This window comes from Gopherus flavomarginatus, chromosome 3 (genome assembly GCF_025201925.1).
Source record: "Gopherus flavomarginatus isolate rGopFla2 chromosome 3, rGopFla2.mat.asm, whole genome shotgun sequence".
Lineage (NCBI taxonomy): Eukaryota > Metazoa > Chordata > Testudines > Testudinidae > Gopherus > Gopherus flavomarginatus.
This window is the reverse complement of record NC_066619.1, coordinates 154,709,060-154,736,006: the sequence shown is the minus strand read 5'-3', so window position 1 is coordinate 154,736,006 and position 26,947 is coordinate 154,709,060. Positions and strand designations below refer to the sequence as shown.

General features: G+C 42.8%; 1 protein-coding gene across 2 annotated transcripts; it reads right to left on the bottom strand.

Moving 5' to 3' along the window:
* NAAA (N-acylethanolamine acid amidase) lies at window positions 1-26,947 on the bottom strand. 2 transcript variants are annotated; one of them, XM_050945209.1, is made up of 10 exons: window positions 26,719-26,945; window positions 25,261-25,425; window positions 14,021-14,147; window positions 12,738-12,828; window positions 10,697-10,773; window positions 5,541-5,713; window positions 4,309-4,371; window positions 3,625-3,691; window positions 1,134-1,162; window positions 1-82 (listed from the first exon to the last, which is right to left on the bottom strand). In XM_050945209.1, the coding sequence occupies exons 1-10, from the start codon at window positions 26,889-26,891 to the stop codon at window positions 7-9; spliced, it is 1,041 nt and encodes a 346-aa protein (XP_050801166.1). In that variant the 5' UTR covers window positions 26,892-26,945; the 3' UTR covers window positions 1-6. The 2 variants fall into 2 exon arrangements, with proteins under 2 accessions (XP_050801166.1, XP_050801167.1); XM_050945210.1 differs by lacking the exon at window positions 25,261-25,425 and having other exon boundaries at window positions 26,719-26,947.

The window sequence follows — 26,947 nt, the reverse complement described above, 5'->3', positions numbered from 1 at the left end:
ACATGTTCACTCCAAGGTTCTGATCTGTGTCATGTACTTGTCTGGGGCTGCAGCACTCATTACTGTGGTATATATTGTGTAACTGAGGGAAAGGGGGGAAAAAAAGATGTACTGTGTGCTTAAAATACCATCCCAAATCCAGGAAGATATAGATAACAGCAGCAAAGCAATAGAATCAATCTTAGCAGAAAAAACATTCTGCGTGTCTGAATCAAAACAATAAAAAGGCACCGAGTGTTGAACTATCCGGAAGAGTTTGGTAATGCTGACAGCCAAATTCTCTCCTGGTGAAAACTGGCACAGCTCTATAGACATCAAGGGAATTTTACCCAGCAGAAAATATGCCCTAGTTGCAGACTCACAATTTATTCTATCAGTTTACTAGAATATTAATATTATTGATCTCAATTGCTACAGTGACAGAATTCAAATTGTGAGAAAGAGTATAAGCACAATATATAGGTGATTAAATCCTTATTGCTGACCCCAAGAAACCAATTCCAGAGCTCTTAGCATGAGTGAAGGAAGCTATGGAAATACTGGGCTACACAGAAAACTAAAACAGGACAACGGGAAGAAGGGGAAGATGTAAATGTTTCTAAAATACAGAGCTATTATGGAGCAAGTGAAAGAATTCAGTGCTGGTTAGGCATGCAGTAGCTTGTAAAACTGTACTCAGTAGCTATGGTATGCATGTATTATTTTTTCCTCTTCAAAGCAAAGCAAATTTACTAACACTGATTAACAAAGGCAAGAGTTGCAACTAAGTGGAAAATGAACGTTCCACATATTAGGAGCAAGATGCACCACTCAGCAGAAGAGTTCTGGTCTGAATATCAATTTGCTTCATTGTTGTGTATCACTATAAGTTTAGACTCCAAGCACAGGAGGACTGAGCCTTATGAAATACGATTCTTTCATTGGACAGCGAGTGTTCCAATAAAGAAACAAACCCAAGCGAGGGCAGATACTGAAAAGCATTGTGCATGGTAGCAATGTTTATGGCTGGGGAAAATCATGGGATATTTTGCATATTTAAAGGAAAATCATCTGACAATCAAAATTGATATTAAATATAAACTGCCCTGGAGTGGCAGGGGGCACTGATCTGTTTTTCTAAACATGACACTTACTTGTTTAAGACCGGCCTCACTGATAATACCTATTCAAAAAAAATAAATTGTGTCAGATTAAAAGAAGTGTTTAAGGCTATTTAGAAACAGTGGGATACAATTATTTAAGATGGATAATGCAAGATCAAAGGTTACCCTATTCATTTTTAAAAATCAGAGCACTTTACTGAACATTTTTAAGCAAAAAAGCTTTTGAGAATGCCCAAAGTTTGTCAAGTTCCTGCATTTAAGATGCAGATATCAACCTTCTCCTTACTCCTCAGCGTCTATAGTATTTATATATGTGCTTGTATAAAAGAAATCATCTAATAATGCTGGTGATACAGTCAACCTGCGTCCCTCGCGTCCCTCACATGCTCCTGTCTGAGCAGTCAGAACACAGCCATGTTACACACGCTCCTCGTTTAAAAGTAATAGTTCAAGCTTCCTAAAGGGAATGAGACACCTTTCTAGACCTGGGTCCTTTAGTCCATGCCCACAAAAGTGCAAAATTTTACTCTGTGTTATAGGCCTGATCAAAAGCCCAGTGGGTTTTAAATGATTGGGAGTCTTTTAGCTAACTTCTATGGGCTTGGGATCAAGCCCCATATGTTAAATGGCCTAAGCCAGTCATTCCCAATCTTTTGTCCTGGTGACCCCTTTCACATAACAAGCCTCTGAGTGTGACCCCACCCCATAAATTAAAAACACTTTTTAATATATTTAACACCATTATAAATGCTGGAGGCAAAGTGGGGTTTGGGGTGGAGGCTAACAGCTTGCGACCCCACCATGTAGTAACCTCCCAACCTCCAGTTTGAGAACCCCTGGCCTAACCCAATTATTGGAATCATCTCTTGCTCAGCTTCGCCTGTAAAAATCTCTCCGCCCAAACAACGCAAGCATTTTAGAAGCAAGTAATGTCACTCAGTGGAAACTGGGAGTACTGTGGCATGAAAACAGGCTCTGGCACCTTTTGAGTCTGAGCCTGCTTTAATGTCATTCCTCCTGCAGAGGTTGTACATGGTTAATCTGGTGGCCTCTATGGCTGTGCTAGGTAGAATTTTGAAAGGACGAATGATCTGAGTTTGGAGACGACATGTCACTTGAGAATGTGGCATCACACATTGTCATATTCTTTTACAAGGACTGAACCAAAATTCTGATTCTGAACACCACGGAAGCATTTAATTCCAGCTCCAAATCCAGAGCCCATCACTCAAAAGAAATACAGTACTTTGCCAATGGTCCCCATGACCAAAAAACTAAAAAAAAAATTAAAAATTCCAATACTGTTTTTTCTATTGACTTATACTCATTTTTCGTAATATATTCCATTATCCAAACATCTGGGGAGTTTCAATTTTCACTCCTCCATTAAAACTTTTAGTTTCTGTATGAAACTACGTTTTGTGTCGTTGCCATATTTTTCCACCAAAGAGGTCGTTGCCAAAGCCCATGATAATTTAATAATTACAAAATAATTAAAATTCTTCTCTCCTGCCCTGTGACTTCTGAAGCACTGCAAAAAAACCCTTGATTGAAACCACCACAGTTATTAAATATAATGGGTAAAAATCAATGGGACTTGTGCTTTTAAACTCCCTTATATGCTTCTGAAAGTCTACCATATCTGAATTACTGCCTAAAAACCCCACAGGAATCAAAACTGCCCCGTCTCAGATGAAAAATAATCTGAATAGATTTACATTAAATTACAATGAAATAAATTAAGCTGGTATGCAAAGTATTTCTGAGATATAAACTCTTTGGGGCAAAGTCTGTCGTCTTCTTGTATGTACAGTGCCTAGCACAATTGGGCCCTGACCCTTCATTGGCACTAGCACACCATATAAATAGTCTTAATACAGATCTTCAAATTCAGCCTTAAAACCGCAATAATAATTTACTCTTCTACAGCATGTTTTGTCTGAGGATCTCAAAGCACTTGAACAATCTTGTGAACTAACGCTCTTTGTGAAATACGTATTACCAGCCACGTTTTATTGGCTAGAATACAGAGACAAAGAGAGGGTAAGGATCTAGTTTTCAGAAGTGCCCAATTAATTCTGGATGCTCAGTTTGAGACCACTACAGCCTAATTTTCAGAGAAGCTGAGCGCCCACAGTGTCAGCTGAAGCCAATGGGGGCTGAAAATTACACTCCAGGATTCTCAACTTGGGCGCTCCAAAACTGAGTCACCCACAATTAACAGACACTGGAAAATTTGGGCTTAAGTAACTTGCCCGTGGTCACACATTGAATCAGCAGCAGAGCCTGGCTCAGTTCTCTATCACTAGAGCCCAGTTCCAGTGACCCTGGATGACAACAGCCACTCAAATGAGCAAAAATTAGCCCTTTGCTGTATGTCCTACATCATGCACTGCCTATGTAGTTTTCCAAATCCTCACTAAAAACAATCACATTCCTCAATAGCTGCTCTACCCATCTCTCCAAACAGCAGAATTTTAAGTCAACATCCAGACATCATGATGCAAAATTTAAGAAATACCTGAAAGAGGGTCTCAAAATTAATATTCTCCCATCCAGTGGCATTGAGAGCTTTAATGGCTGCAGCTCTGCAAGGAAATGATGCAATGTCATTCAAGAAAAATAGCCATCATATAAAACATTATGCAGCCTGAATGAGAAATGTTTGCCACTAAAATCAATTCATGTCAAAACATCTATCTGAGTCTCAATTACCCTAAAAGATGGTATGAGCTGAATCCAGTACCCCATAAAATTGAATGAGAGTCATTACCATTAAAGGATATAGCTACAGAACTGCAGCCAATCTGCCAACATATTTTGCGCCCTTGCATCAAACAGTCAATCAACTAAAAATGTTGCTGAAGCATTTAACAATGCCTCCAAACAGTGCCTGAATACTGTGACTAGGGTTAAATTCTGTTTTCTACTGGGACACCAACCCCAAGCATCTTTCCCTTCCCACAATTTTCTTCTGCCTCACGTTACAGAGCTGTCACCTTGTAACCACTGTGCTCCCAGCCAAAGAGCACTGGAACCAGTCAGTATCACTCCTTACCTGGTCTAGTTTCTTCCGAATGATGCTGCAGGAGCTGAAGCGGCTGCCTGCTCAGCACACGAAGCTGCTCAGGGGAACACCCAAAAGTCTGTGTCACCTCTTATATACGAAAACGGCATCCGAGGTCACAATCCAACTCAAACTCACCTTCGATTATCAAATGGAGGAGGGGTTGTCCAGTGGTCATAGTTTGTCTCTACACGGAACCACCTACACCACAAAACAAACCAAAAAAGCAAGTGTGATTTCACCCAGTTGCACATGTGGCAAATAAAAACAGACATGAGTCGTTAGGTCTCTATTTAAAAAGAACAAAAAGGTTCCCCCACAAATCTGTCAATTCCCCTGTCAACAGGAAGCCCAATGGCACAGTAAAAGGCAAGTTCCCTGTTGTACTGAGCATTCCCATACATAGACTGTTAAGGAGATTGGAAAAACTCTCATTACTGTCAAAGGCAAAACTACCATTGACTTCACGTGAAGCAGAATCAGGCCCTTAAAATGGAGTCTGGTCTGAGAAGAAACTATATAACAATAGACCTCTCTCATTCACTGGCTCTGCTCCCTGAGTATACTAAGAACCTTAAGTTTTTTGGCAGGTTTCTTTGTTTTACTTCAGTGAAAAAAATAAGGTTTTTAAAAATGCTTTTTACTTCTGTTAGCCCTGCAAAGCCAACATGACTAACAGTGAATTGTGCATCAACTGAACTGTCTACTAAATTCTAGTTAGAATGACAAATTATTTACCCAATACACTCCTCACTGAAACTAGTGGGGTTGCAGATAGGTCACAGATGGCCCAGCTTAGCGTGCAAATCTTTGATTACCAGCAATGATACAAAAAGGAGGAAAGAATACAACGTAACTTTCAAATCCCACAGTGAGTGTGCAAGGCTAACACTCAGAAAAATAGCCTGTTACTTGTAAACTGACCTGTACATCAGCGACACACATGAATTCGAAACAACCCTGAATATCCTACGTACATGCAGACTAGCATATTATTGTCAGTGAAGCAGTTCAGCAATTGGATAGCATTTATATCTGTACCAGTAACTGAACTGTACTTCTTGTCACAGGCTTATATAATCTCAATTTTGTTTATTGTCCTCAGTAAAGAAAAATCAATCCACATGTCCCTTTTCTCCCCCCTGTTCTCAGAGGACTGGCCCTGCCCTGTCTGTAAGTAGCTTCCTTGGCTGAGGAGGGCTGGATAGAGCTGCATTCAAAGACATCAGTGAAAGAGCCTTCTGGCTCAGCCATAGTCGACATTGCAGACGCACAAGATGCTGCCCTCCCACCAGGTCTCGGGTCTATTGAACACTCTTCCCAACAGCAGCTCACAAAGGTGAAACAAAGCAACATTTATGGCCACTTACGCTCCGGCTGTGGGCTCAAGAGGCCAGATGTCTGCCGGCCCTCTTCTATTCCTTGTGATGACGACGCCCTCTTTGGGCGACGTCCCTGCGACGATGTAGTAAACGTCCGCAATGATCGGGGTCGCAGCCAGTTTGAGAACGGCAGCTTGAAAGTCTGCAGCCTTGCTCAGGGTCTAATGCAAAACCAAAATCACCTGGAATCAATACTGCACAGCCTGCCGAGCACTGCATCAAGACAGCTCGGAGACGGGAGGGCTCTTGGCTCCAGCAGAGGCTGCGTTTTATGGAAAGGTCAATGTTTGGCTTAGTGATCAATAGAGTAGGTATCTGTGTAGTATGGGAATGGTTTCTCACTTAGGCCCTGATCTTGCCATCAATGTACACGCTTTAGGAGCACTGAAGCCAAGAGGACTAGTCAATGTGCTTGAACTTAAGCAGACATCTAAATGTTTGCAGGATGCGGCCATATATAAAGCCCAATTGTAAACTCCATCCTCACACAAGTGAGCAGTTAATGCCAAGAGTCGTTCCTCTTAACTCATCAGGCCCATTAGGAAGAATGAGGACACCAAAAAAAAAAAAAAAAAAAAATACCATCCCAAGACTGGGATTTTTAAAAGAGCCTAAGGAAATCAGGCCCCTGTTCCCAGCTGACTTTCAATGGGATTTGGGTAGTTAACTTCCTTAGGCTACTTTGAATATCCCAGCCCAAACACACGATTATCTGGTAGGTCCAGGTTTGGTGAACACACATTTTTCCCATCGCTAATAAATAACATTTTTAAAAGTGTCATTAAAATAGCTGTCCAACCCGACTTGAACCATTCGGCATAAGAACCAGGAATGGACAATGACTAGGAATTGAGTACGCTGGTTTCACGGTCCAAACTGAGTAAAATATAGAAAGTAACTGTAAATGTGTGGACTCACCCCCACGGCGCCTCCTGCTGGTTGCTTCGGGGAATTAGCTCAATTCCAGCCCAGAGCACCCTCTGCAGGCAGGTGGTCCACCTGTCCTCCACTGGCCCAGGGCCCCTCCCTGGACCTCGGTGCCCCTTTAACTGGGTCTCCCCTCTCCCAGGGGAACCCCCACCCCACTATCCCCACTTTGCCTCAGTATTGGCCACTGCCCAGTCATTGTCTAGCCCCTACACCCCGGGGCAGACTGCAGTATCAGCCACTCATCAACAGGCAAAGGGGTTTTGGCCTGGCTGCCTTTACCCACCCTCTGGCTGCCCCTCTGCAAGCCCAGTACCTTGAAGGCCTAGAATTAGGCCCTGCAGCCTAGGGAGTTGCTGGCCTAGGGCTTCCCAGCTCCTAAGGCTTTTCCCCCAGCCCTGCCTTCCTTTAGGTTCCCTGGGTGAGTCCCCGAGCAGCCAGGCCTGTCTCTCTTTCCCTGTCAGAGAGAGACTCTGTTTGCTTCTAGCTCCCTTGGCCTTCTTATACAGCCTGGGGCTCAGCTTGGGGCGTGGCCCCCAGCTGCAGCCACTCCTGCCATCAGCCCAGGCTTCTGGCTCCAGCTACAGCCCCTTGCCAGGGCTATTTTAACCACTTCTCTCCCAGAGCAGGAGTCTACCCTGCTACAAACCAGAGAGCATCAATGATGAAAAGTAATGGAGCTGAGCAATGCTGTCAATTTCCAAGGAAGCACTTCGGAGGACTAAGCCCTAAATTATGTGATGAAAGATAAAAGGTTTCTCCAGGCCTTGGTTTTAACTTTGGTTTATGTGAATATTGGTGACAGTGAGGAGATAAAAATGCAAATGAGTTATTTAGGCCTTGTGCCTGCAAACTCATGCATGTAACTTCACACAAATGACTAGTCCCATTGATGTCAATGGAGTTACTCATATGTGTAAAACTAGGCACGTGCCAAAGTGTTTGCAAGATTAGGGCTGTAGGAAATACTCCCTTAAAAACTGACCCTAATAAATTAACACAGCACAGGCATTAAAAGCAAATAGGGCTTGTCAATAAAAAAAAGACAGCAGGGACCTTGTACAGTATCACTTAAAGTCGTCTCGGTTAATGTTGTTTTGTGGCTGATCAATTAGGGAACATGCTCATTTAAAGTTGCGCAATGCTCCCTTCTAACCTTGTTTGGCAGCTGCCTGCTTTGTTCACTGCTTGCAGGAAGAGCAGCCTGTTGCAGCTAACTGGTGGGGGCTTGGAACTAGGGCAGACCAGCAGCTCCCCTGTCAGGCCCTCTAAGTTTCCTGTGCTGCAGCCACCCAGCAGACTATCAATTGCTGGCAGTTCAGCTGTCCCTCCCCTCAGCTATGTGCTGCTCCAGCCCTCTGCCTTGGAGCTGCTCCCAGGAGCCTCCTGCTTGCTGTGCAGGGGGGCTAGGGAGGGGCTAATATCAGGGTGTTCCCCTCCCTGTTCCTTTACCTCATTTCCATGGCGGGGGGAGGCACAAGGCTCAGGATGGAGGGAGTTTGCTGGCAGCAGCTACTGTCTCAACTTGCCGATCTACTTAAAAGGCCAATGTACTTAGAGTGCAGTCAGAATACTTGAAGAGGCAATGCACGGCTCTCTCCCTCTCTTTCTCACACACACAGACAGCGTGTGTGTTCCGCCATGCTGCCTCCCCTCCCTCCATTCGGGCTGCCTTGTAGCGTGTGAGGCTACATTAGCAACATGTTAACCCTTGAGGGCTCAGCCAAGTGCTAGTTCATCATTTAGGCCTTGGCTACACTCACACTTTACAGCGCTGCAACTGGAGTGTGAAAAAACACCCCCCTGAGCGCTGCAAGATACAGCGCTGTAAAGCGTCAGTGTAATCAGGGCAGCAGCACTGGGAGCGCGGCTCCCAGCGCTGCACGCTACACTCGTAAGGGATGTGGTTTACGTGCAGCGCTGGGAGAGCTCTCTCCCAGCGCTGCCGCTCTGACTACACTCACACTTCAAAGCGCTGCCGGGGCAGCGCTTTGAAATTCCAAATGTAGCCATACCCATAGATTTAGCAGTATGGCATTCCCTGGCAAATATCCCACCTTCTGATTTCACCACCTCAACCAAGCTTCACAATCATCATCGCTGTGTACCAGTATTAAATTGTTTGTTAAAAACTTAGAGAGAGAGAGAGAGAGAGAGAGAGAGAGAGAGTGTGTGTGTGTGTGTGTGTGTGTGTGTGTGTGTGTGTGTGTGTGTGTGTGTGTGTGTACGTACATATAATATAGTCTTTTGTCTGGCGAAAAAAATTTCCCTGGAACCTAACCCCCACATTTACATTAATTCTTATGGGGAAATTGGATTAGCTTAACATTGTTTTGCTTAAAGTAGCATTTTTCAGGAACATTAAGTGAAGAGTTACTGAATAACAAACAAGGTACATGACGAAATTAAATGTTTAGCTATGTCTGGCTCCTAGTAATCAAAGATTTGTTTTTTTCTCATATACGGCAGTCTCAGCGTTTGCTTGTTATTCCACTGAAGTTATGCAAGAAACATACTGTGTGTATGGTACAAAGGTCAGGACCATTTTCTAGACAGCATCTGCAAATTCATTTCAGATGTGCTGAACTAGCATCAGGTGCCTGAACGAGAGTCATACAGGAAAGAAGCAGGAGGCTGGGTTTTTGTGTCACAATGTGTAAGTGTTCTCCTCTCATCACCTCGTTCAAAGTGACTTGTTTGGTTCCCTTAGCTAGCCCTGGAGCTGTGCACTGAAATCCTAATAATTGCTTAGAACTTTGCGCACATATTTCCTAAGCAGCTCTCTGTACACTCCTACCTTCATTCCACATAACACGGTAAGATGGAGTTCGGTTACAGACAGTTCATTTTCTTTAGCTTCTGGACAAGATGTATCCGGCATTTCAAAAAATTATTACTACTGAGGGTTCAATAATCAGCTATAGGGGGAACTCTGCAATTCAGGAAGCCTAGTATACTCACAGTCTTTCAACAAACACCCAGTGTTACAGATAACAACTCCCTCCTTGACAATTTAATCTCTCCCCTTTGGAGTTTCACCAAATTAATCAAATATAAGATCCCACAATGCCACTTTGATGCCTCAACAGGGTGTGTATTATTTTTCAAATGTCTTCATTTTGAGATGTTCTGGCAAAAGGCATTTTGCTTTACAATTAAAAACTGTTACACTAATTGTTTCAGTACATACATATTGCTGAAGGCAAAACAGTGGATAAGCAGGTGGTTATTTTAAATGGACTCCCTTCAACAACCAACAAGCTTCTGCAGAAGTGTTCATTCATGTTCTTCTGAGTTTGAGATGGGAGTTGAATCTTCTCAGGAAGATTCAAACTAGCTCTCATCTAGCTAACTCAGTATCAGTGAAGACAAGGTGGCACAGGCTACCTGCTTGAGTAATACCCAAGGACCCAAAAGAGCTTGTACAGCCTATGCCACTGTGGCTTCACAGCTTTTGTTATGTGATCTAGCTAGATCAAAGCCAGCTCAGCTGTGGCTACATGTGCTGCAGTCACATCTCTGACTGCAGAGTAGACAGACTTCTCAAAACTGCCAACTACGGCGCTGCTTTCAGACACTAACTGCAAACCTGCTCTGCAGTGGAACATACTGTTTATTTTACTTGGAAACCAAAGAGTCTTGTTTGTTATAATTCATGACACGGAGAAACAGCGCAGTTTTATTTTGCCAACTACCCAGCACATCACATACGTGTGACTCCATTAAACCACAAACTTAGCCAGAGGTTTAAGTGCCTCTGTAATTCTCACTGTGAAGTTGAATACTTTCTGAAGTATTAGCCTATATATGCAACTATACTTGCAAGTAGTATAAAATACCTTCCCTATCGCATACCCACCAGTGCCGCTATTATGCATTTGCACTATTTTGTATCCATCTGGTCCCTTAAAATACTTCCTGTTCTGTGGGACAGGCATCTTTCCACAGAAACGTAAATGTTATTGAGTGATAAATTCAAGCTTTCTGGTAAGAAACCCCTGCAGTACTGGAAGGGCCTCTATTTCCTGCCCTAGGACAGTTTATAGCTCAAAAACTCTCAGACAATACAATATGCTCCTATACAGGTCATATACTTGTCAGTGTATCTATGTAATTTTCAATGCAAATGAAAAATGGAAAAACAGTTGTTATTATAGTTTGCATCTTCAAATAGTTTGTGACTAAGATAAAGAAGATGAAATACTTTGCATACTTACATCCCTGATAAGCCAGCTGACTGGGATGTTTCGACTCAAGAAAGCAGCTATTGCATTCTCCCACCATCTTCCCTTAGCTGCAAAAAGAAATGGAAAGTGTTATTACACATGCAGGCAATTCCTGCTGCCAACCAATACCTATACTGTGCACCTTCATCATCTCTCCCCATCTTACTATCCTTCACCTCTCCTTTCAAGCTCTGTTTTCAATCTCTATAATCCTCTCCCTCTCCTTCACTATCAAAGTCCAGTACAATAAATTCTCCATCCATGCTGCTACTGGGAATCAAAGTGGCAGCCACTGACTACCAACTGCCAGCTGGGTGGGTCATTCTTCACCCAGCTGTAGCAATTCTTGGGTGAAGAATGACCCACCAAATAGCTACAATCCAACAGCCACTATGACAGGGACCAACACTATAACAGAGTTTGAGAAAAGACTAGTTATCCCACTTTACCTACACCAAAAACCCAAAAGTAAAATCACTGTAGGAGACTCAATATCAAGTGACTTGAAGGGGCACTGTCACAACAAATACTCAACACCTCTCAGGAAAGACAAGCATTAGCAATTTCAGTCAGAAAGTCCCCAAGTTCCTTTTCCATTACAGTTGGCGACTCGCTGACTTTTCCATTTATAAACATTATTTCTTCATAGCAGAAACTGGGCAAGGGAAAGGCTGAGGTTAGTATAACAGAGGGCAGAGTCTTGTAAGACACATTATGGACAGGGCCACAAGTGCTCCACCTAGGAAGGAACAATCAGTTTCACACATACAGAATGGGAAGAGACTGTCTAGGAAGGAGTATGGCAGAAAGAGATCTAGGGGTCATAGTAGACCACAAGCTTAATATGAGTCAACAATGTGATACTGTTGCAAAAAAAGCAAACATGATTCTGGGATGCATTAACAGGTGTGTTGTAAACAAGACACGAGAAGTCATTCTTCCGCTTTACTCTGCGCTGGTTAGGCCTCAACTGGAGTATTGTGTCCAGTTCTGGGCACCGCATTTCAAGAAAGATGTGGAGAAATTGGAGAGGGTCCAGAGAAGAGCAACAAAAATGATTAAAGGTCTTGAGAACATGACCTATGAAGGAAGGCTGGAGGAATTGGGTTTGTTTAGTTTGGAAAAGAGAAGACTGAGAGGGGACATGATAGCAGTTTTCAGGTATCTAAAAGGGTGTCATCAGGAGGAGGGAGAAAACTTGTTCACCTTAGCCTCCAATGATAGAACAAGAAGCAATGAGCTTAAACTGCAGCAAGGGAGATTTAGGTTGGACATTAGGAAAAAGTTCCTAACTGTCAGGGTAGTTAAACACTGGAATAGATTGCCTAGGGAAGTTGTGGAATCTCCATCTCTGGAGATATTTAAGAGTAGGTTAGATAAATGTCTATTAGGGATGGTCTAGACAGTATTTGGTCCTGCCATGAGGGCAGGGGACTGGGCTCGATGACCTCTCGAGGTCCCTTCCAGTCCTAGAGTCTATGAGTCTTTTCTTTTCCCTTGCATAGCCCTGTATGCATAGGCCCCACCATACTGGAACAGGCCAGGGGATCCAGCCTTTTGACTCCCTGCACAAGATGGTCTCTCTCTCTCTCAGCTCCGTATCTCCCTTCCTCAGTGGTGTCTCCTCAAAGGGCCACAAATTCTCCTCCTGGGCCTCCTCAGAATTCCCCCATCTCCTGCTTCTGCTGTTTGAAGTTCAAATGCTGCTGTGTAGACATCCAAACATTTCTCCTCTCCAGGGTGGCCCCAGGTGCTTATGTATGCAGAAGGCCAGAAAGTTGTGCTCTACTCCACTTCAGTGGCCAGCACGTTTGAGGGAGACTCTGGGAGAAAAGTTAGACAGGGATAAAAGCAGCTGAACTGCAATGAGTCCTATCCAATGTAGGAGAGTTGTCAGGCGTAAGGTGATAGCTCCAACCTTGCTTCAACAAAAGTGCTTTAGAATGATGTTCTACTACATCGTTTACAACTAAGAAGTTAAACTATTGATATGTTTTGGTATGACAGTGCTATGGTTGTGAGTTTGACTTACCTCGTTCGTCACCAGAGATTGTAAACTTGTGTGGACTCTGTCCGGTCCATAAGCCCACATAGCCCATAAATGTGGTACCTTTATACGCTACCTGAAATCAGAATATGTACAGCATTCTATAGTTTATGGGACAGACATGATTTTAATACGTGCCAAAACAGCATCTTATATTTTACCTGTGAATTTCCAGTAAAGAAATAACTGGATTCCACCATATGTCATTTGAAAAAGTTAACACAATAACATTATGACATTAAAATATCTGCATCATGATTGAAGGAGAAGGAAACTAAAGATAAAAAAAACAGCAAAGATTAAATTCCACTGCATTTCCTTGCTAAGGATAACCCAACTGCTACTAAAATGTTGTTCAAGAGTATCGGACTGTGAGGAGAATCTTCCATTTCTTAGATAGATAGATATGACGAGATTGCAACAGCCAATAAATCATTTAAAATATTAAAAAGTAAAACACACACATTGGTCAGTGCATATAATGTTTGCAGAAGTTGTCAAACTGACAGCCATGCAATAAGATTCTTAAAAAGGAAAAGATAGTGCTGAAAGGGAGGAATCAGAGAAATCAGAGACGAAGATTACCTGTTCGGCTCTCCACTCCCTCTCCTCACTAAAACAGAACTCTATTGTACATGTTCAAATATTTTGATTATGTTTTAAATGTCCTCTGCATTTGGTCTCCTTGGGAGACTATTCTCCAGTCAAATACATCACACAATCAAGAAGATTTTTCTTAGACTCAGTCTGAGTTCCCTTCTCTTAATTTCCTTCCATTAAACTCTTGCTATCCCCCTATGTACCACCTTAAATAATTCCTCTCCATTCTTGGAGTTTTCACCATTCTAATATTTGTAAACTTGCATCATCCCTTCACTATCCAATACATATTTTGCTCTATCAATATTTCCTTATAAGTAGGTCTCTCCTGGCCCCAAGTCAATTTTGTTTTAGTATGAATTCTGTCCAGTTTTTCAATTTCTCTCTGATATTTTGGTGCCCAAAAATGAATAACTCAAACGCAGTTACACCATAGTCCTAGAGAGACTGGCGGGAGTGCTCAGATACTACAATGATATACAAATCTCTGTTACATAAACCTGGACAGATGGAGAAGCATTCTAAATAGCAAATATTCTATTACTCATTTTCTTGCACTCCTCTGTGGATTTGTTATTCAATTCATTAAATCCAGCTGCTTAAATATATGCAGACCTGTGTGCCATTCTCAGAAAACAGCATCAACCCATGCCAAAAACAGACCATACCTGCCCATTTTGCATAAACTGCACGTCAATTGTAATCTTGCGTAAAATATCTCCAAAAGCATAATCCAGGTTCCGACCATGGTAAATGTTTCCCTTGGAATCTTGAGCAACAATACTGGTACACAACCTTGGAAAACATAAGAAAAGAAACTATTTAAAAAAAGCCAAAACAGACATTTTTTCAATATTGAATAATTTTTCAGGAAATTTCTTACAGCAGTGATTGAATCTTTAGTTCATTTTCTCTGTAAAGTGCCATTAACACTTATGACATTGCATATACAAATGCTGAACAGCTACAATTTAAAAAAAACATGTTGAAACTACAAAGCAATGTAAACACTCATATGTGAAAGTAAAAGTTGCGTTTGCAACCTTCTCTCCACCCCTTTCAGCATATGCATTACAATGCCGTCTTTAATTATATACCATTTCTATGCTGTATATATTGGCAAATAATTGTTTTTACTGACTTAGATACACATCTAAAATATGCTACAGTACTATGTGCTACTCTTTGTCTGAGAGACCAACAAAGTCCATGAAAGTTACTTATAGGACAAACACAATTAGAACCTAGCACTATAACTCCCAGCTATAAAGGTCAGGTGCTACTCTTGGTATGTAGGCATCTCAGTTTCCTCCAGCCATAAAAATATCTTTTCAAGCAGGTAACACGCTGCTTTCCTTCACTAACCTTAAAGGTACCAATCCCCAGCCTGCTGCAAATTATTAACCAGTTCAGCAGTTTCTCCGGATACAAAATAAGTTGGGAAAAATTATGCCGATAAAATACATGATGTATTTATATTTACCTGGACGAGTCCAGGGTCAATTTAAAAAGAATTAAACTTAGCTGGGTCTCTCTCTTCATCCTTGCCTAAAACAGTAATTACCCTTAATATAGCAGGATTGAGCCTGATATTAAAATGCATGCTTTACACATTGGCTCTCAACTCTCTAAAGCAAAAATCAAAAAAGATATTGAATTATTGACAATGAAAATTATATAAATCTTATATGTACATACGGTTGTAGAAAAAAAGTATATTATTTAAGAAACAGGATGTAAGCATGTAATGAAAGACTGTGTTACAATGTATGTACACAAAAGAGAGGAGTTCAAATTCCACATGCAGCCTCTTAACATAGACTGCTCCTGACCTGAGTACCTAACTGTGCAACTTCCCATCTCTGCAATGCCCCAGCCTTTGCCCACAGAACTGAGTCCCGGGAGTTGTGCAGCTTTTTGTCTTACAAGATGTAGTGAATAGAACTGGGTGGGAAATATTTTCCCTGTCTTGGGAAAAATTTCAAGATTTTGAAAACATGTTCTGGCCCAAATTGGGACAAAGAGTTGAAGTCTCAAAAGTTTTTGCAAACTGACAATTAAAAAAAAAATCTGTTTAGGTCAATCAAAATGCTTTGTTTTGATTTCAACCTTTTAATGTTTTATATTTTAAACTCTAATTAACTTACATTTCTAAATGAAAGTAATTTTAAACAGAAAAATTGAATTTTTTTATTTCAAATGTTTCAAAACAAGACATTTCGACAATTTCAAAACTTCCCCAAAAACTGTGAGAGAAGTAATCTGTCGTAACCATCTTCCCACAAACAATTTCAGTCTTAACGAATTGGCATTGTCTGACAAAAGAGTTGAGTCAAAAATTTCACAGTGAGCTCTAATAGTCATTGAGGCATTCACAACTCATTGTTACTGGATTGCTAAATTTGTCACTCAAGCATCCGCAGCATGACCTTTAGCAGTGCATATTATAAGTTTAGCATTTCTTAGTTAAAATCTCACTACACTTAGGCCTGGTCTACACTACACGTTTAAACCAATTTTAGCAGCGTTAAACCGATTTAACGCTGTACCCGTCCACACTACGAGGCCCTTTATAGCGATATAAAGGGCTCTTTTAATCGGTTTCTGTACTCCTCCCCAACAAGAGGAGTAGCGCTAAAATCGGTATTACCATATCGGATTAGGGTTACTGTGGCCGCAAATCGACGGTATTGGCCTCCGGGCGGTATCCCACAGTGCACCACTGTGACCACTCTGGACAGCAATCTCAGCTTAGATGCAGTGGTCAGGTAAACAGGAAAAGCCCTGCGAAATTTTGATTTTCATTTCCTGTTTGCCCAGCATGGAGCTCTGATCAGCACGAGTGGCAATGCACTCCCAAATCCAAAAAGAGCTCCAGCATGGACCGTACGGGAGATACTGAATCTGATCGCTATATGGGGAAACAAATCTGTTCTATCAGAGCTCCATTACAGAAGACGAAATGCCAAAGCGTTTGAAAAAAAAAATCTACAGGCTTCACAGTGCTGCGTGACAAGCGCAACGGGAAGCCAGAGACTCAAACGGACGCTCATGGAGGGAGGGAGGGGGTACTGAGGACTCCAACTATCCCACAGTCCACAGCAGTCTCCGAAAAGTATTTGCATTCTTGGCTGAGCTCCCAATGCCTGTAGGTTCAAACACATTGTCCGGCGTGGTTCAGGGAATAGATCGTCAATTTACTCCCTCCCCGCTCCACGTGAAAGAAAAGGGAAAGAAATCGTTTCTTGACTTTTTTCAATGTCACCCTATGTCTACTGAATGCTGCTGGTAGACGTAATGCTGCAGCAGTGAAGAGCAGTATCCGCTCCTCTCCCCTCCCTAGTGGCAGTCGGTACAATATGACTTATATCCGTCGTTACCATCAGCCCGTGAGTGCTCCTGGCTTGCCTCAGGTGAGGTCGGCTGGGGGTGCCTGGGTAAAAATAGGAATGATTCCTGGTCATTCCCAGTAGATGGGACAGAACGGCTGGTAACCGTCCTCATCATAGCAATTGGGTACTGAGCATCATCAGCCCCCTCCCTTTCCTGTGTAAAGAAAAGATTCTGTACTGCCTGGACTATCACAGCAGCGGGATGCTAGGCTCCTCTCCTCCGCACCGCTTAATGTCCTGCCTGGACTGTCATAGCACCAGGAGGCTGCCTCCCCCTCATTTTATCTCACTAACAAGTCACTGTTTCTTATTCCTGCATTCTTTATAACTTCATGACAAAAATGGGGGGGACACTGCCACGGTAACCCAGGAAGGTTGGAGGAGGAGGGAAGCAACGGGTGGGGTTGTTGCAGAGGCACCCCCCGTGAATGGTATGTAGCTCATCATTTCTGCGGGATCTGACACAGAGCAGCTGTACTCTCTGATACACTGCTTCTCTAGTACACTTGCCCCAAATTCTAGGCAGGACTGACTCTATTTTTAGAAACCATAAAGGAGGGATTGACTCGGGGAGTCATTCCCAGTTTTGCGTTTGCGCCCCCGGCCGACCTCAGCCAGGGGCACCCATGATAGCAGCAGACAGCACAGAAGGACAGATAACCGTCATCTCATTGCCAAATTACACTGGCAGCAGATTCATAGACTCCAGGACTGGAAGGGACCTCGAGAGGTCATCAAGTCCAGTCCCCTGTCCTCATGGCAGGACCAAATATTGTCTAGACAATCCCTAATAGCCATTTATCTAACCTACTCTTAAATATCTCCAGAGATGGAGATTCCACAACTTCCCTAGGCAATCTATTCCAGTGTTTAACTACCCTGACAGTTAGGAACTTTTTCCTAATGTCCAACCTAAATCTCCCTTGCTGCAGTTTAAGCCCATTGCTTCTTGTTCTATCATTGGAGGCTAAGGTGAACAAGTTTTTTCCCTCCTCCTGATGACACCCTTTTAGATACCTGAAAACTGCTATCATGTCCCCTCTCAGTCTTCTCTTTTCCAAACTAAACAAACCCAATTCCTTCAGCCTTCCTTCATAGGTCATGTTCTCAAGACCTTTAATCATTCTTGTTGCTCTTCTCTGGACCCTCTCCAATTTCTCCACATCTTTCTTGAAATGCGGTGCCCAGAACTGGACACAATACTCCAGCTGAGGCCTGACCAATGCAGAGTAAAGCGGAAGAATGACTTCTCGTGTCTTGTTTACAACACACCTGTTAATGCATCCCAGAATCATGTTTGCTTTTTTTGCAACAGTATCACACTGTTGACTCATATTAAGCTTGTGGTCTACTATGACCCCTAGATCTCTTTCTGCCATACTCCTTCCTAGACAGTCTCTTCCCATTCTGTATGTGTGAAACTGATTGTTCCTTCCTAAGTGGAGCACTTTGCATTTATCTTTATTGAACTTCATCCTGTTTACCTCAGACCATTTCTCCAATTTGTCCAGATCATTTTGAATTTTGACCCTGTCCTCCAAAGCAGTTGCAATCCCTCCCAGTTTGGTATCATCCGCAAACTTAATAAGCGTACTTTCTATGCCAACATCTAAATAGTTGATGAAGATATTGAACAGAACCGGTCCCAAAACAGACCCCTGCGGAACCCCACTTGTTATACCTTTCCAGCAGGATTGGGAGCCATTAACAACTACTCTCTGGGTACGGTTATCCAGCCAGTTATGCACCCACCTTATAGTAGCCCCATCTAAATTGTACTTTCCTAGTTTATCTATAAGAATATCATGCGAGACTGTATCAAATGCCTTACTAAAGTCGTATATCACATCCACCACTTCCCCCTTATCCACAAGGCTCGTTATCCTATCAAAGAACGCTATCAGATTAGTTTGACACGATTTGTTCTTTACAAATCCATGCTGGCTATTCCCTATCACCTTACCACCTTCCAAGTGTTTGCAGATGATTTCTTTAATTACCTGCTCCATTATCTTCCCTGGCACAGAAGTTAAACTAACTGGTCTGTAGTTTCCTGGGTTGTTTTTATTTCCCTTTTTATAGATGGGCACTATATTTGCCCCCTTCCAGTCTTCTGGAATCTCCCCCGTCTCCCATGATTTCCCAAAGATAATAGCTAGAGGCTCAAATACCTCCTCTATTAACTCCTTGAGTATTCTAGGATGCGTTTCATCAGGCCCTGGTGACTTGCAGGCATCTAACTTTTCTAAGTGATTTTTTCCTTGCTCTTTTTTTATTTTATCTTCTAAACCTACCCTCTTCCCGTAAGCATTCACTATATTAGACATTCCTTCAGACTTCTCAGTGAAGACCGAAACAAAGAAGTCATTAAGCATCTCTGCCATTTCCAAGTCTCCCGTTACTGTTTCTCCCTCCTCACTGAGCAGTGGGCCTACCCTGTCCTTGGTCTTCCTCTTGCTTCTAATGTATTGATAAAAAGTCTTCTTGTTTCCCTTTATTCCCATAGCTAGTTTGAGTTCATTTTGTGCCTTTGCCTTTCTAATCTTGCCTCTGCATTCCTGTGTTATTTGCCTATATTCATCCTTTGTAATCTGACCGAGTTTCCATTTTTTATACGATGCCTTTTTATTTTGTAGGACACGCACGATCTCAAGGGTAAGCCAAGGTGGTCTTTTGCCACATTTTCTATCTTTCCTACCCATCGGAATAGCTTGCTTTTGGGCCCTTAATAGCGTCTCTTTGAAAAACTGCCAACTCTCCTCAGTTGTTTTTCCCCTCAGTCTTGATTCCCATGGGACCTTACCTATCAGCTCTCTGAGCTTACCAAAATCCGCCTTCCTGAAATCCATTGTCTCTATTTTGCTGTACTCCCTTTTACCCTTCCTTAGAATTGCAAACTCTATGATTTCATGATCACTTTCACCGAAGCTTCCTTCTACTTTTAAATTCTCAACAAGTTCCTCCCTATTTGTTAAAATCAAGTCTAGAACAGCATCCCCCCTAGTAGCTTTTTCAACTTTCTGAAATAAAAAGTTGTCTGCAATGCAGTCCAGGAACTTATTGGATAGTCGGTGCCCCGCGGTGTTATTTTCCCAACATATATCTGGATAGCTGAAGTCCCCCATCACCACCAAATCTTGGGCTTTGGATGATTTTGTTAGTTGTTTGAAAAAAGCCTCATCCACCTCTTCCACCTGATTAGGTGGCCTGTAGTAGACTCCCAGCACGACATCACCCATGTTTTTTACCCCTTTTAGCCTAACCCAGAGACTCTCAAAACTTCTGTCTCCTATGTCCATCTCCACCTCAGTCCAAGTGTGTACATTTTTAATATATAAGGCAACACCTCCTCCCCTTTTCCTCTGTCTATCCTTCCTGAGCAAGCTATACCCATCCACACCAACATTCCAGTCGTGTGTATTATCCCACCAAGTTTCAGTAATGCCAACAATGTCATAGTTGTATTTATTTATTAGCACTTCCAGTTCTTCCTGCTTATTACCCATACAGAACGACTGGTAACCATCTCTGCTATCATGCAAAAGCAAATGAATGCTGCTGTGTAGCGCTGAAGTATCGCCTCTGTCCGCAGCATCCAGTACACATACGGTGACTGTAAAAAAAAAAAAAAAAAGCTGAACGGGCTCCATGGTTGCCATGCTATGGCGTCTGCCAGGACAATCCAGGGAAAAAGGGCGCGAAATGATTGTCTGCTGTTGCTTTCACGGAGGAAGGAATGACTGACGACATTTACCCAGAACCACCCGCGACAATGATTTTTGCCCCATCAGCTACTGGGCTCTCAACCCAGAATTCCAAGGGGCAGAGGAGACTGCGGAACTATGGGATAGCTATGGAATAGCTACCCACAGTGCAACGCTCCAGAAATCAACGCTAGCCTCGGACCATGGACACACACCGCCGAATTAATGTGCTTAGTGTGGTCACGTGCACTCGACTTTATACAATCTGTTTTATAAAACCGGTTTATGTAAAATCGGAATTATCCCGTAGTGTAGACGTACCCTTACATAGAATGTGATTTTCAAATGTTCAGACTTGGTCAAATCAAAATAAATTTTCATCAGAACATTAAGACACTTTCCTTCAATGAGAGAAATAGCCCTGCCAAATTTCAACTTCAGCTTCCTTACATCAGCAGTTGCAGCATTTAAACTTAAAAAAAAAAAAAAAAAAAAAGCCTCCAAGAACATTTTTATACTGATGAAAACCTAATTTTTTCCACTCTCCCTCTACTTAAAAGCTAAAGTTCAGAGAAGTTATGAGTACTGGAAAACAGGAGTTTAAAATGCAAATTGTTATAAAACCTTAATTATAGCAATCAGTCTCACTATAATAATGCTCCCTCAAAGCAAACCATACCTTACAGTCTTCAACTCTTAACAGACAACTCTTCAGCTAGAAAATAATTAACCAGAGCTATCTGGCCTTTATTAGCATTAAGAAACAACGTACATATCACCATATAAAAATCTATTAAAAAAATATAGAATTTGATTCATTCTGAGTGGCATCCGTGTCATGCAGTAACACTTGGATGATTATTGAATGTTTGATCATCACTTGCAGATCACGGCACACTCCAAGGTAGCATATACCCAACTCTAAAAGCCATATTCAACTCTTTCTTAAACAGGTGCAACTCTAAGGACTCCAATGGAACTGCACCCAGTTACACTCAGGATACCTTTGATCTGAACTAGAAGGAATGTAAAAAAAAGGAGGAGTCCTTGTGACACCTTAGAGACTAACACATTTATTGGGCCTAAGCTTTCATGGGCTAGAACCCACTTCATCAGATGTATGAAGTAAGAACTACAGAAGCAAGTATAAATACATGAAAGGATGTGAGTGTTTTACTAAGTGTTAGGTCAGTCTAAAGAGATAAATCAATTAACAGCAGGATACCCAGGGAGGAAAAATAACTTCTGAAGTGGTAAGAGAGTGGCCCATTACAGACAGTTGACAAGAAGGTGTGAGTAACAGTAGAGAGAAATTAGTATTGGGGAAATTACCATATATACTCGATCATAAGACAGTTTGTTTATAAGCCGACCCCCTCACCCAAGATGGATAAGTAAAAATGGAAAATTTTTATAACCCATTCATAAGCCGACCCCATAATTCAGGGGCCAGCAAACTCTGGCTCCCGGGCCATCAGGATAAGCCACTGGCGGGCCAAGATGGTTTGTTTACCTCGAGCGTCCACAGGCACAGAGGTAAACCTAAGTAAACAAAGTGTCCTGGTGCACCAGCTGCTTCCCTGACGGGCCAGGACAGCAACTAGTGGGGAAATTTTTTGAGGGGGAGAAGCTGGGAGTCAGGGGAGTAACCTCTGTGACCAAACCTCACATGACCCCACTCCTAGCCCGGGACCCCCACACTCTCCCCATCCCATCCCTTCCCATCCTATCTGGGGAGGATGTCTCTGACCTGGCTGGAGCTGCTCTGGCAGGCTGGCCAGCACGGCCGTAGCCTGCTACGGTGGGCAGACCGGGCGGTGTGGCCACAGCGTGCTCTGGGGGGCGGGGCTGAGCGGCACAGCTGCAGCCTGCTAGCCCCGGAGCTGCGGCTGCTTTGGAGGCTGAGGGGAGAGCAGCATGGCCAGAAGTAGAGAGACTTTGACCCCACCTCCTCCTTTCTGGCTCTGCTGCCTCTCCTTGCACCCTCTGTTGCGGGGAGAGGCTGTGTCCTATCTCTCCCTCTCTATAACCATTCACAAGCTAACCCCCTTCTCTGGCGCTTCTCTTTTTCACTAAAAATATTCGGCTTATGAACGAGTATATATGTAAGTTTACGTTTTGTAATGACCCAACCACTCCCAGTCTTTATTCAGGCCTAATCCGACGGTATCTAGTTTGCAAATTAATTCCAGTTCTGCAGCTTCTAATTTCCCCAATACTAATTTCTCCCTACTGTTACTCACAGAAACAATTAGCAACAAATTAACTTTCTGTTGCTATTTCATCACCATCTCGCATGTTTTAGGGCCCAATCCAGTGTGATGCGGAGAATCCTCAACTCTTAATGCCTTCACTGCGAGCAGAGGGCACTGACTACCTCACAGCAGGTGCTTCACACATGGTTATATCCAGCCTTTAAGTAAGTGTTTTATCAGCTAGTTATGCTTGCAAAGAGATGTTGTCACCTAGAGGGAGCCCAACATTTAGCTGCTGTGATGAAAAGGGGACAAAACCAAACATGGAGAGTGAATTTTTCCAGACGAAAAATTTGAGTCTTTTTTTTTTAAATTAAACATTTCTCTGCAGTGCTGTGAACTCAAACAGCCTGTTTCTGTTTCCTCGTGCACTAATTGACTGAAAATAAACAAAAGTTAACTTTTTTCCCCAATTAAATTTCATCCACAGTAGGAAAGAGAACTATCCTCATTTTCCCACTACAGACAAAGCGAAAAAGTAAGTTGTGGCTATAACCACAACAGCTAACATGACAATTTTAAATACAAATGTACTTGTTTCCACTCGGAAGCTAAGTGATACTTAAACAACATTTTTAAAATAAACAAAACAAAAAAAACAGAACTCATTTTCCCAGACAAATCCTCCTTACTTCTGCTCTTTGAGTTAAATCCTACTGCCTAAATGATTAAACAAATCAAATTTATTTTTTAACTGTTAAGGATCTAATGAGCTTTTGAAGGGATGCTCTGCGCCAGTTTGCTTTGATCTTTCAGTTAGGGCTGTCAAGCAATTAAAAAAATTAATTGTGATTAGTCGTGCTGTTAAACAATAATAGAATACAATTTAATATTTTTGGACTTTTTACATTTTCAAATATATTGATTTCAATTACAACACAGAATACAAAATGTACAGTGTTCACTTTATTTATTACAAATATTTGCACTGTAAAAACTAAAAATAGTATTTTTCCATTCACTTAATACAAGTAATATAGTGTAATTTCTTTATCATGAAAGTACAACTTACAAATGTAGAATTATGTACAAAAAAACTGCATTCACAAATAAAACAAGGTAAAACTTTAGAACCTACAAGTCCAATCAGTCCTGCTTCTTGTTCAGCCAGTCACTCAGACAAACAAGTTTGTTTACATTTGCAGAAGATAATTCTGCCTGCTTCTTGTTTACAATGTCACCTGAAAGTGAGAACAGGCATTTGCATGGCACTGTTGTAGCTAGTGTCGCAAGATATTTACAGGCCACATGCACTAAAGATTCACATTTCCCTTCAGGCTTCAACCACCATTCCAGGGGACATGCATCCATGCAGATGACGGGTTCTGCTTGATAACCATCCAAAGCAGTGTAGACCAACACATGTTCATTTTCATCATTATGAGTCAGAAAATCAACCTTCTGCTGGTGTCATCTTTTCTGGTGATTTGGGTTTTGTAGTTTCCGCATCAGACTGTTGCTCTTTTAAGACTTCTGAAAGCATGCTCCACACCTCATCCCTCTCAGATTTTGGAAGGCACTTCAGATTTTTAAATCTTGGGTCGAATGCTGTAGCTATTTTTAGAAACTTCACATTGGTATTTTCTTTGCATTTTGTCAAATTTGCAGTGAAAGTGTTATTAAAACAAACAACATGTGCTAGGTCATCATCTGAGACAGCTATAACATGAAATATATGGCAGGATGCGGGTAAAACAGAGCAGGGGACATACAATTCTCCCCCAAGGAGTTCAGTCACAAATTTAATTAACGCATTTTTTTTTTAACAAGCATCATCAGCATGGAAGCATGTCCTCTGGAACAATGGCTGAAGCATGAAGATGCCTATGAATTTTTAGCACAACTGGCACATAAATATCTTGTGATGCCGGCTACAACAGTGCCACACGAATGCCTGTTCTCACTTTCAGGTGACATTGTAATGAAGAAGTGGCCAGCATTATCTCCTGTAAATGTGAACAAACTTATTTCTCTTAGCAATTGGCTGAACAAGAAGTAGGACTGAGTAGATTTGTAGGCACTACAGTTTTACACTGTTTTGCTTTTGAGTGCAGTTAACAAAAAAACCTACATTTGTAAATTGCACTTTCATGATAAAGAGATTGCACTCCCATACTTGTATAAGGTGAATTGAAAAATACTATTTATCATTTTTACAGCGCAAATATTTATAATAAATATAAAGTGAGCACTGTACACTTTGTATTGTGTTGTAATTGAAGTTGATATTTGAAAATGCAGAAAAACATCCAAAATAAGTAATAAATTTCAGTTGGTATTCTATTGTTTAACACTGAGATTAATCGTGATAAATTTTTTTCATTGTGATTGTTTTGAGTTAATCACGTGAGTTAACTGTGATCAACAGCCCTAGTTTCAATATATACATTACTGTACCATCTCACTCCTTCCTTAAAGCATTAATGTTGCTTGATTGATTTATACGCTCAAAATTCAGTGTGATTCCATCCCATATATTAGATCAGAGATGTATCATTTTCAATCAATCATAATTTATAGCCATTTTGCATTGAGACACACTCCTCCTTATACTTACGCAGAAAATTCATAGGCCAAATTGATGAGAATTCCATCTCCAACACTAATCCCCAGTGCTTTGCACATTCCCAGGATCTCTCCTGCAAAGGGTTGAGGAATAAAAGACTCCAGTTCTTCTGCTACCAACCAAATGGCAGCATGGACCCACTTAGGTACAGTTTCACTGAAAGACAAGCCCAAAATATCAGCTAATCATTCCCCTGAAGATGGGTGTGGGCAGTCAGAGTGGTATAAACAGTATCTACAGCTCACAAGTTAACCAGTTATTGGATTCACTGCCCATCTGCTCAGCACCAGACAGAAAGTTGTTTTCCACTATCAATTATTAATTAGCAGCCACACTTGTGCTAGGCTACCTGTAGGGCTCACTATCTTATCCCTCGATCCACAGACATTTATCCACATGAGTAATCCCACGGCGTTCAGCAGGATTCATGCAAGTAAAGTTAAGCACATGCTTAAGGGTTTACAGGATGCAAAGCTTTTTCCTCTACCATTAGGTCCCTCAAACTGCTAATTTTATGCATTTCTAACGAGCTATCACCATGGTATTGAGGGTTTTAAAATTGCTATTTATTAGGGTGACATCCACTCTACTTAAATAAAGCCTGAGTATGGATTGGGGCTTGATGCTGGCAAAATCCACCACCAGAACACACACTGGCTGACAGCTCTCACCCAGCCTATGGGCCAGAACCAGCTACCTCCCCCAGTGTACAAAGTATGGGCCCATCATCCTCTCACCCACTTGCAACATGGCCTTCCAGGGCCCCTCTGCATGGCCCCCAGGCCTGCTACCAATGCAGTTGCTCAGCCAGCAGAGCCCCAGGGCAAGCGCGAAGCAGCTCCGGTACCATCCAGCAGGTGCCATTCCGGCACAGGGAAATTTGACAAGGACAGGATCAGTGGTTCTCAAACTTTTGTCCTGGTGACCCCTTTCACATAGCAAGCCTATGAGTGTAACACCCCCCCCCAAATAAATTAAAAATATGTTTTTATATATTTAAAGCCATTATAAGTGCTGGAGGCAAAGCGGGTTTGAGATGGAGGCTGACAGCTCATCACTCCTCCCATGTAATAACCTCACAACCCCCAGGCTGAGAACCCCTGGACAAGACCCAAGGCAAAGGAAGCGGATGGGGAAGGCGAGGGGAGAGCCAGGGCTGTGGGGGGCCAAGTTGGCTTCCCACACCCAGACCTGTGCTGGGCTGGGGGGGGGGGTCTCCCTTTGCCCTCAGGGCGCGCTGCTGGCTCCATGCGCCCGCCGGAGCGGGGCTGGGCGGAGCACTGCCCCCCCCCCAGCCAGACGCCACGGTGATGGGCGCGCTCGGAAAAACGGAGGCAGGCGTGGGGCGGACCCCGAGCCACGCCCCAGGCTGGGTGTGGAACCTAGGGGGGCCCAGACAGCCGGCGCCCCACGGTGCGCTGCTGCCCCCTGCCCCGCCGGCTCACTCACTCGATGACCCGGGCCAGGGCCGCCCGCAGGAAGGCCGGGTCGAAGTGCCGCAGGGCGGGCAGCCAGCGCTGCCACGGCTCCTGCTCCAGGCTCACGTTACACAGCGGGGGAGCCGCGGCCCGGGCCGCCCCCCACAGCAGCAGGAGCAGCGCGCAGCGCCGGCCCGCACCCATGGCCCAGCTGCCAGCCCGGTCTGAGCGGGGCGGGGCGGGGCCGGGCCGCCGCCTCC

Coding starts and splice junctions, on each gene's coding strand:
- NAAA (XM_050945209.1), bottom strand. CDS start 26,891: ATGGGTGCGGGCCGGCGCTGCGCGCTGCTCCTGCTGCTGTGGGGGGCG. Junction 12,829..14,020: donor AGTTTATGCAAAATGGGCAG/GTATGGTCTGTT, acceptor TTCTGATTTCAG/GTAGCGTATAAAGGTACCAC. Junction 4,372..5,540: donor CTTGAGCCCACAGCCGGAGC/GTAAGTGGCCAT, acceptor TTTGTGGTGTAG/GTGGTTCCGTGTAGAGACAA.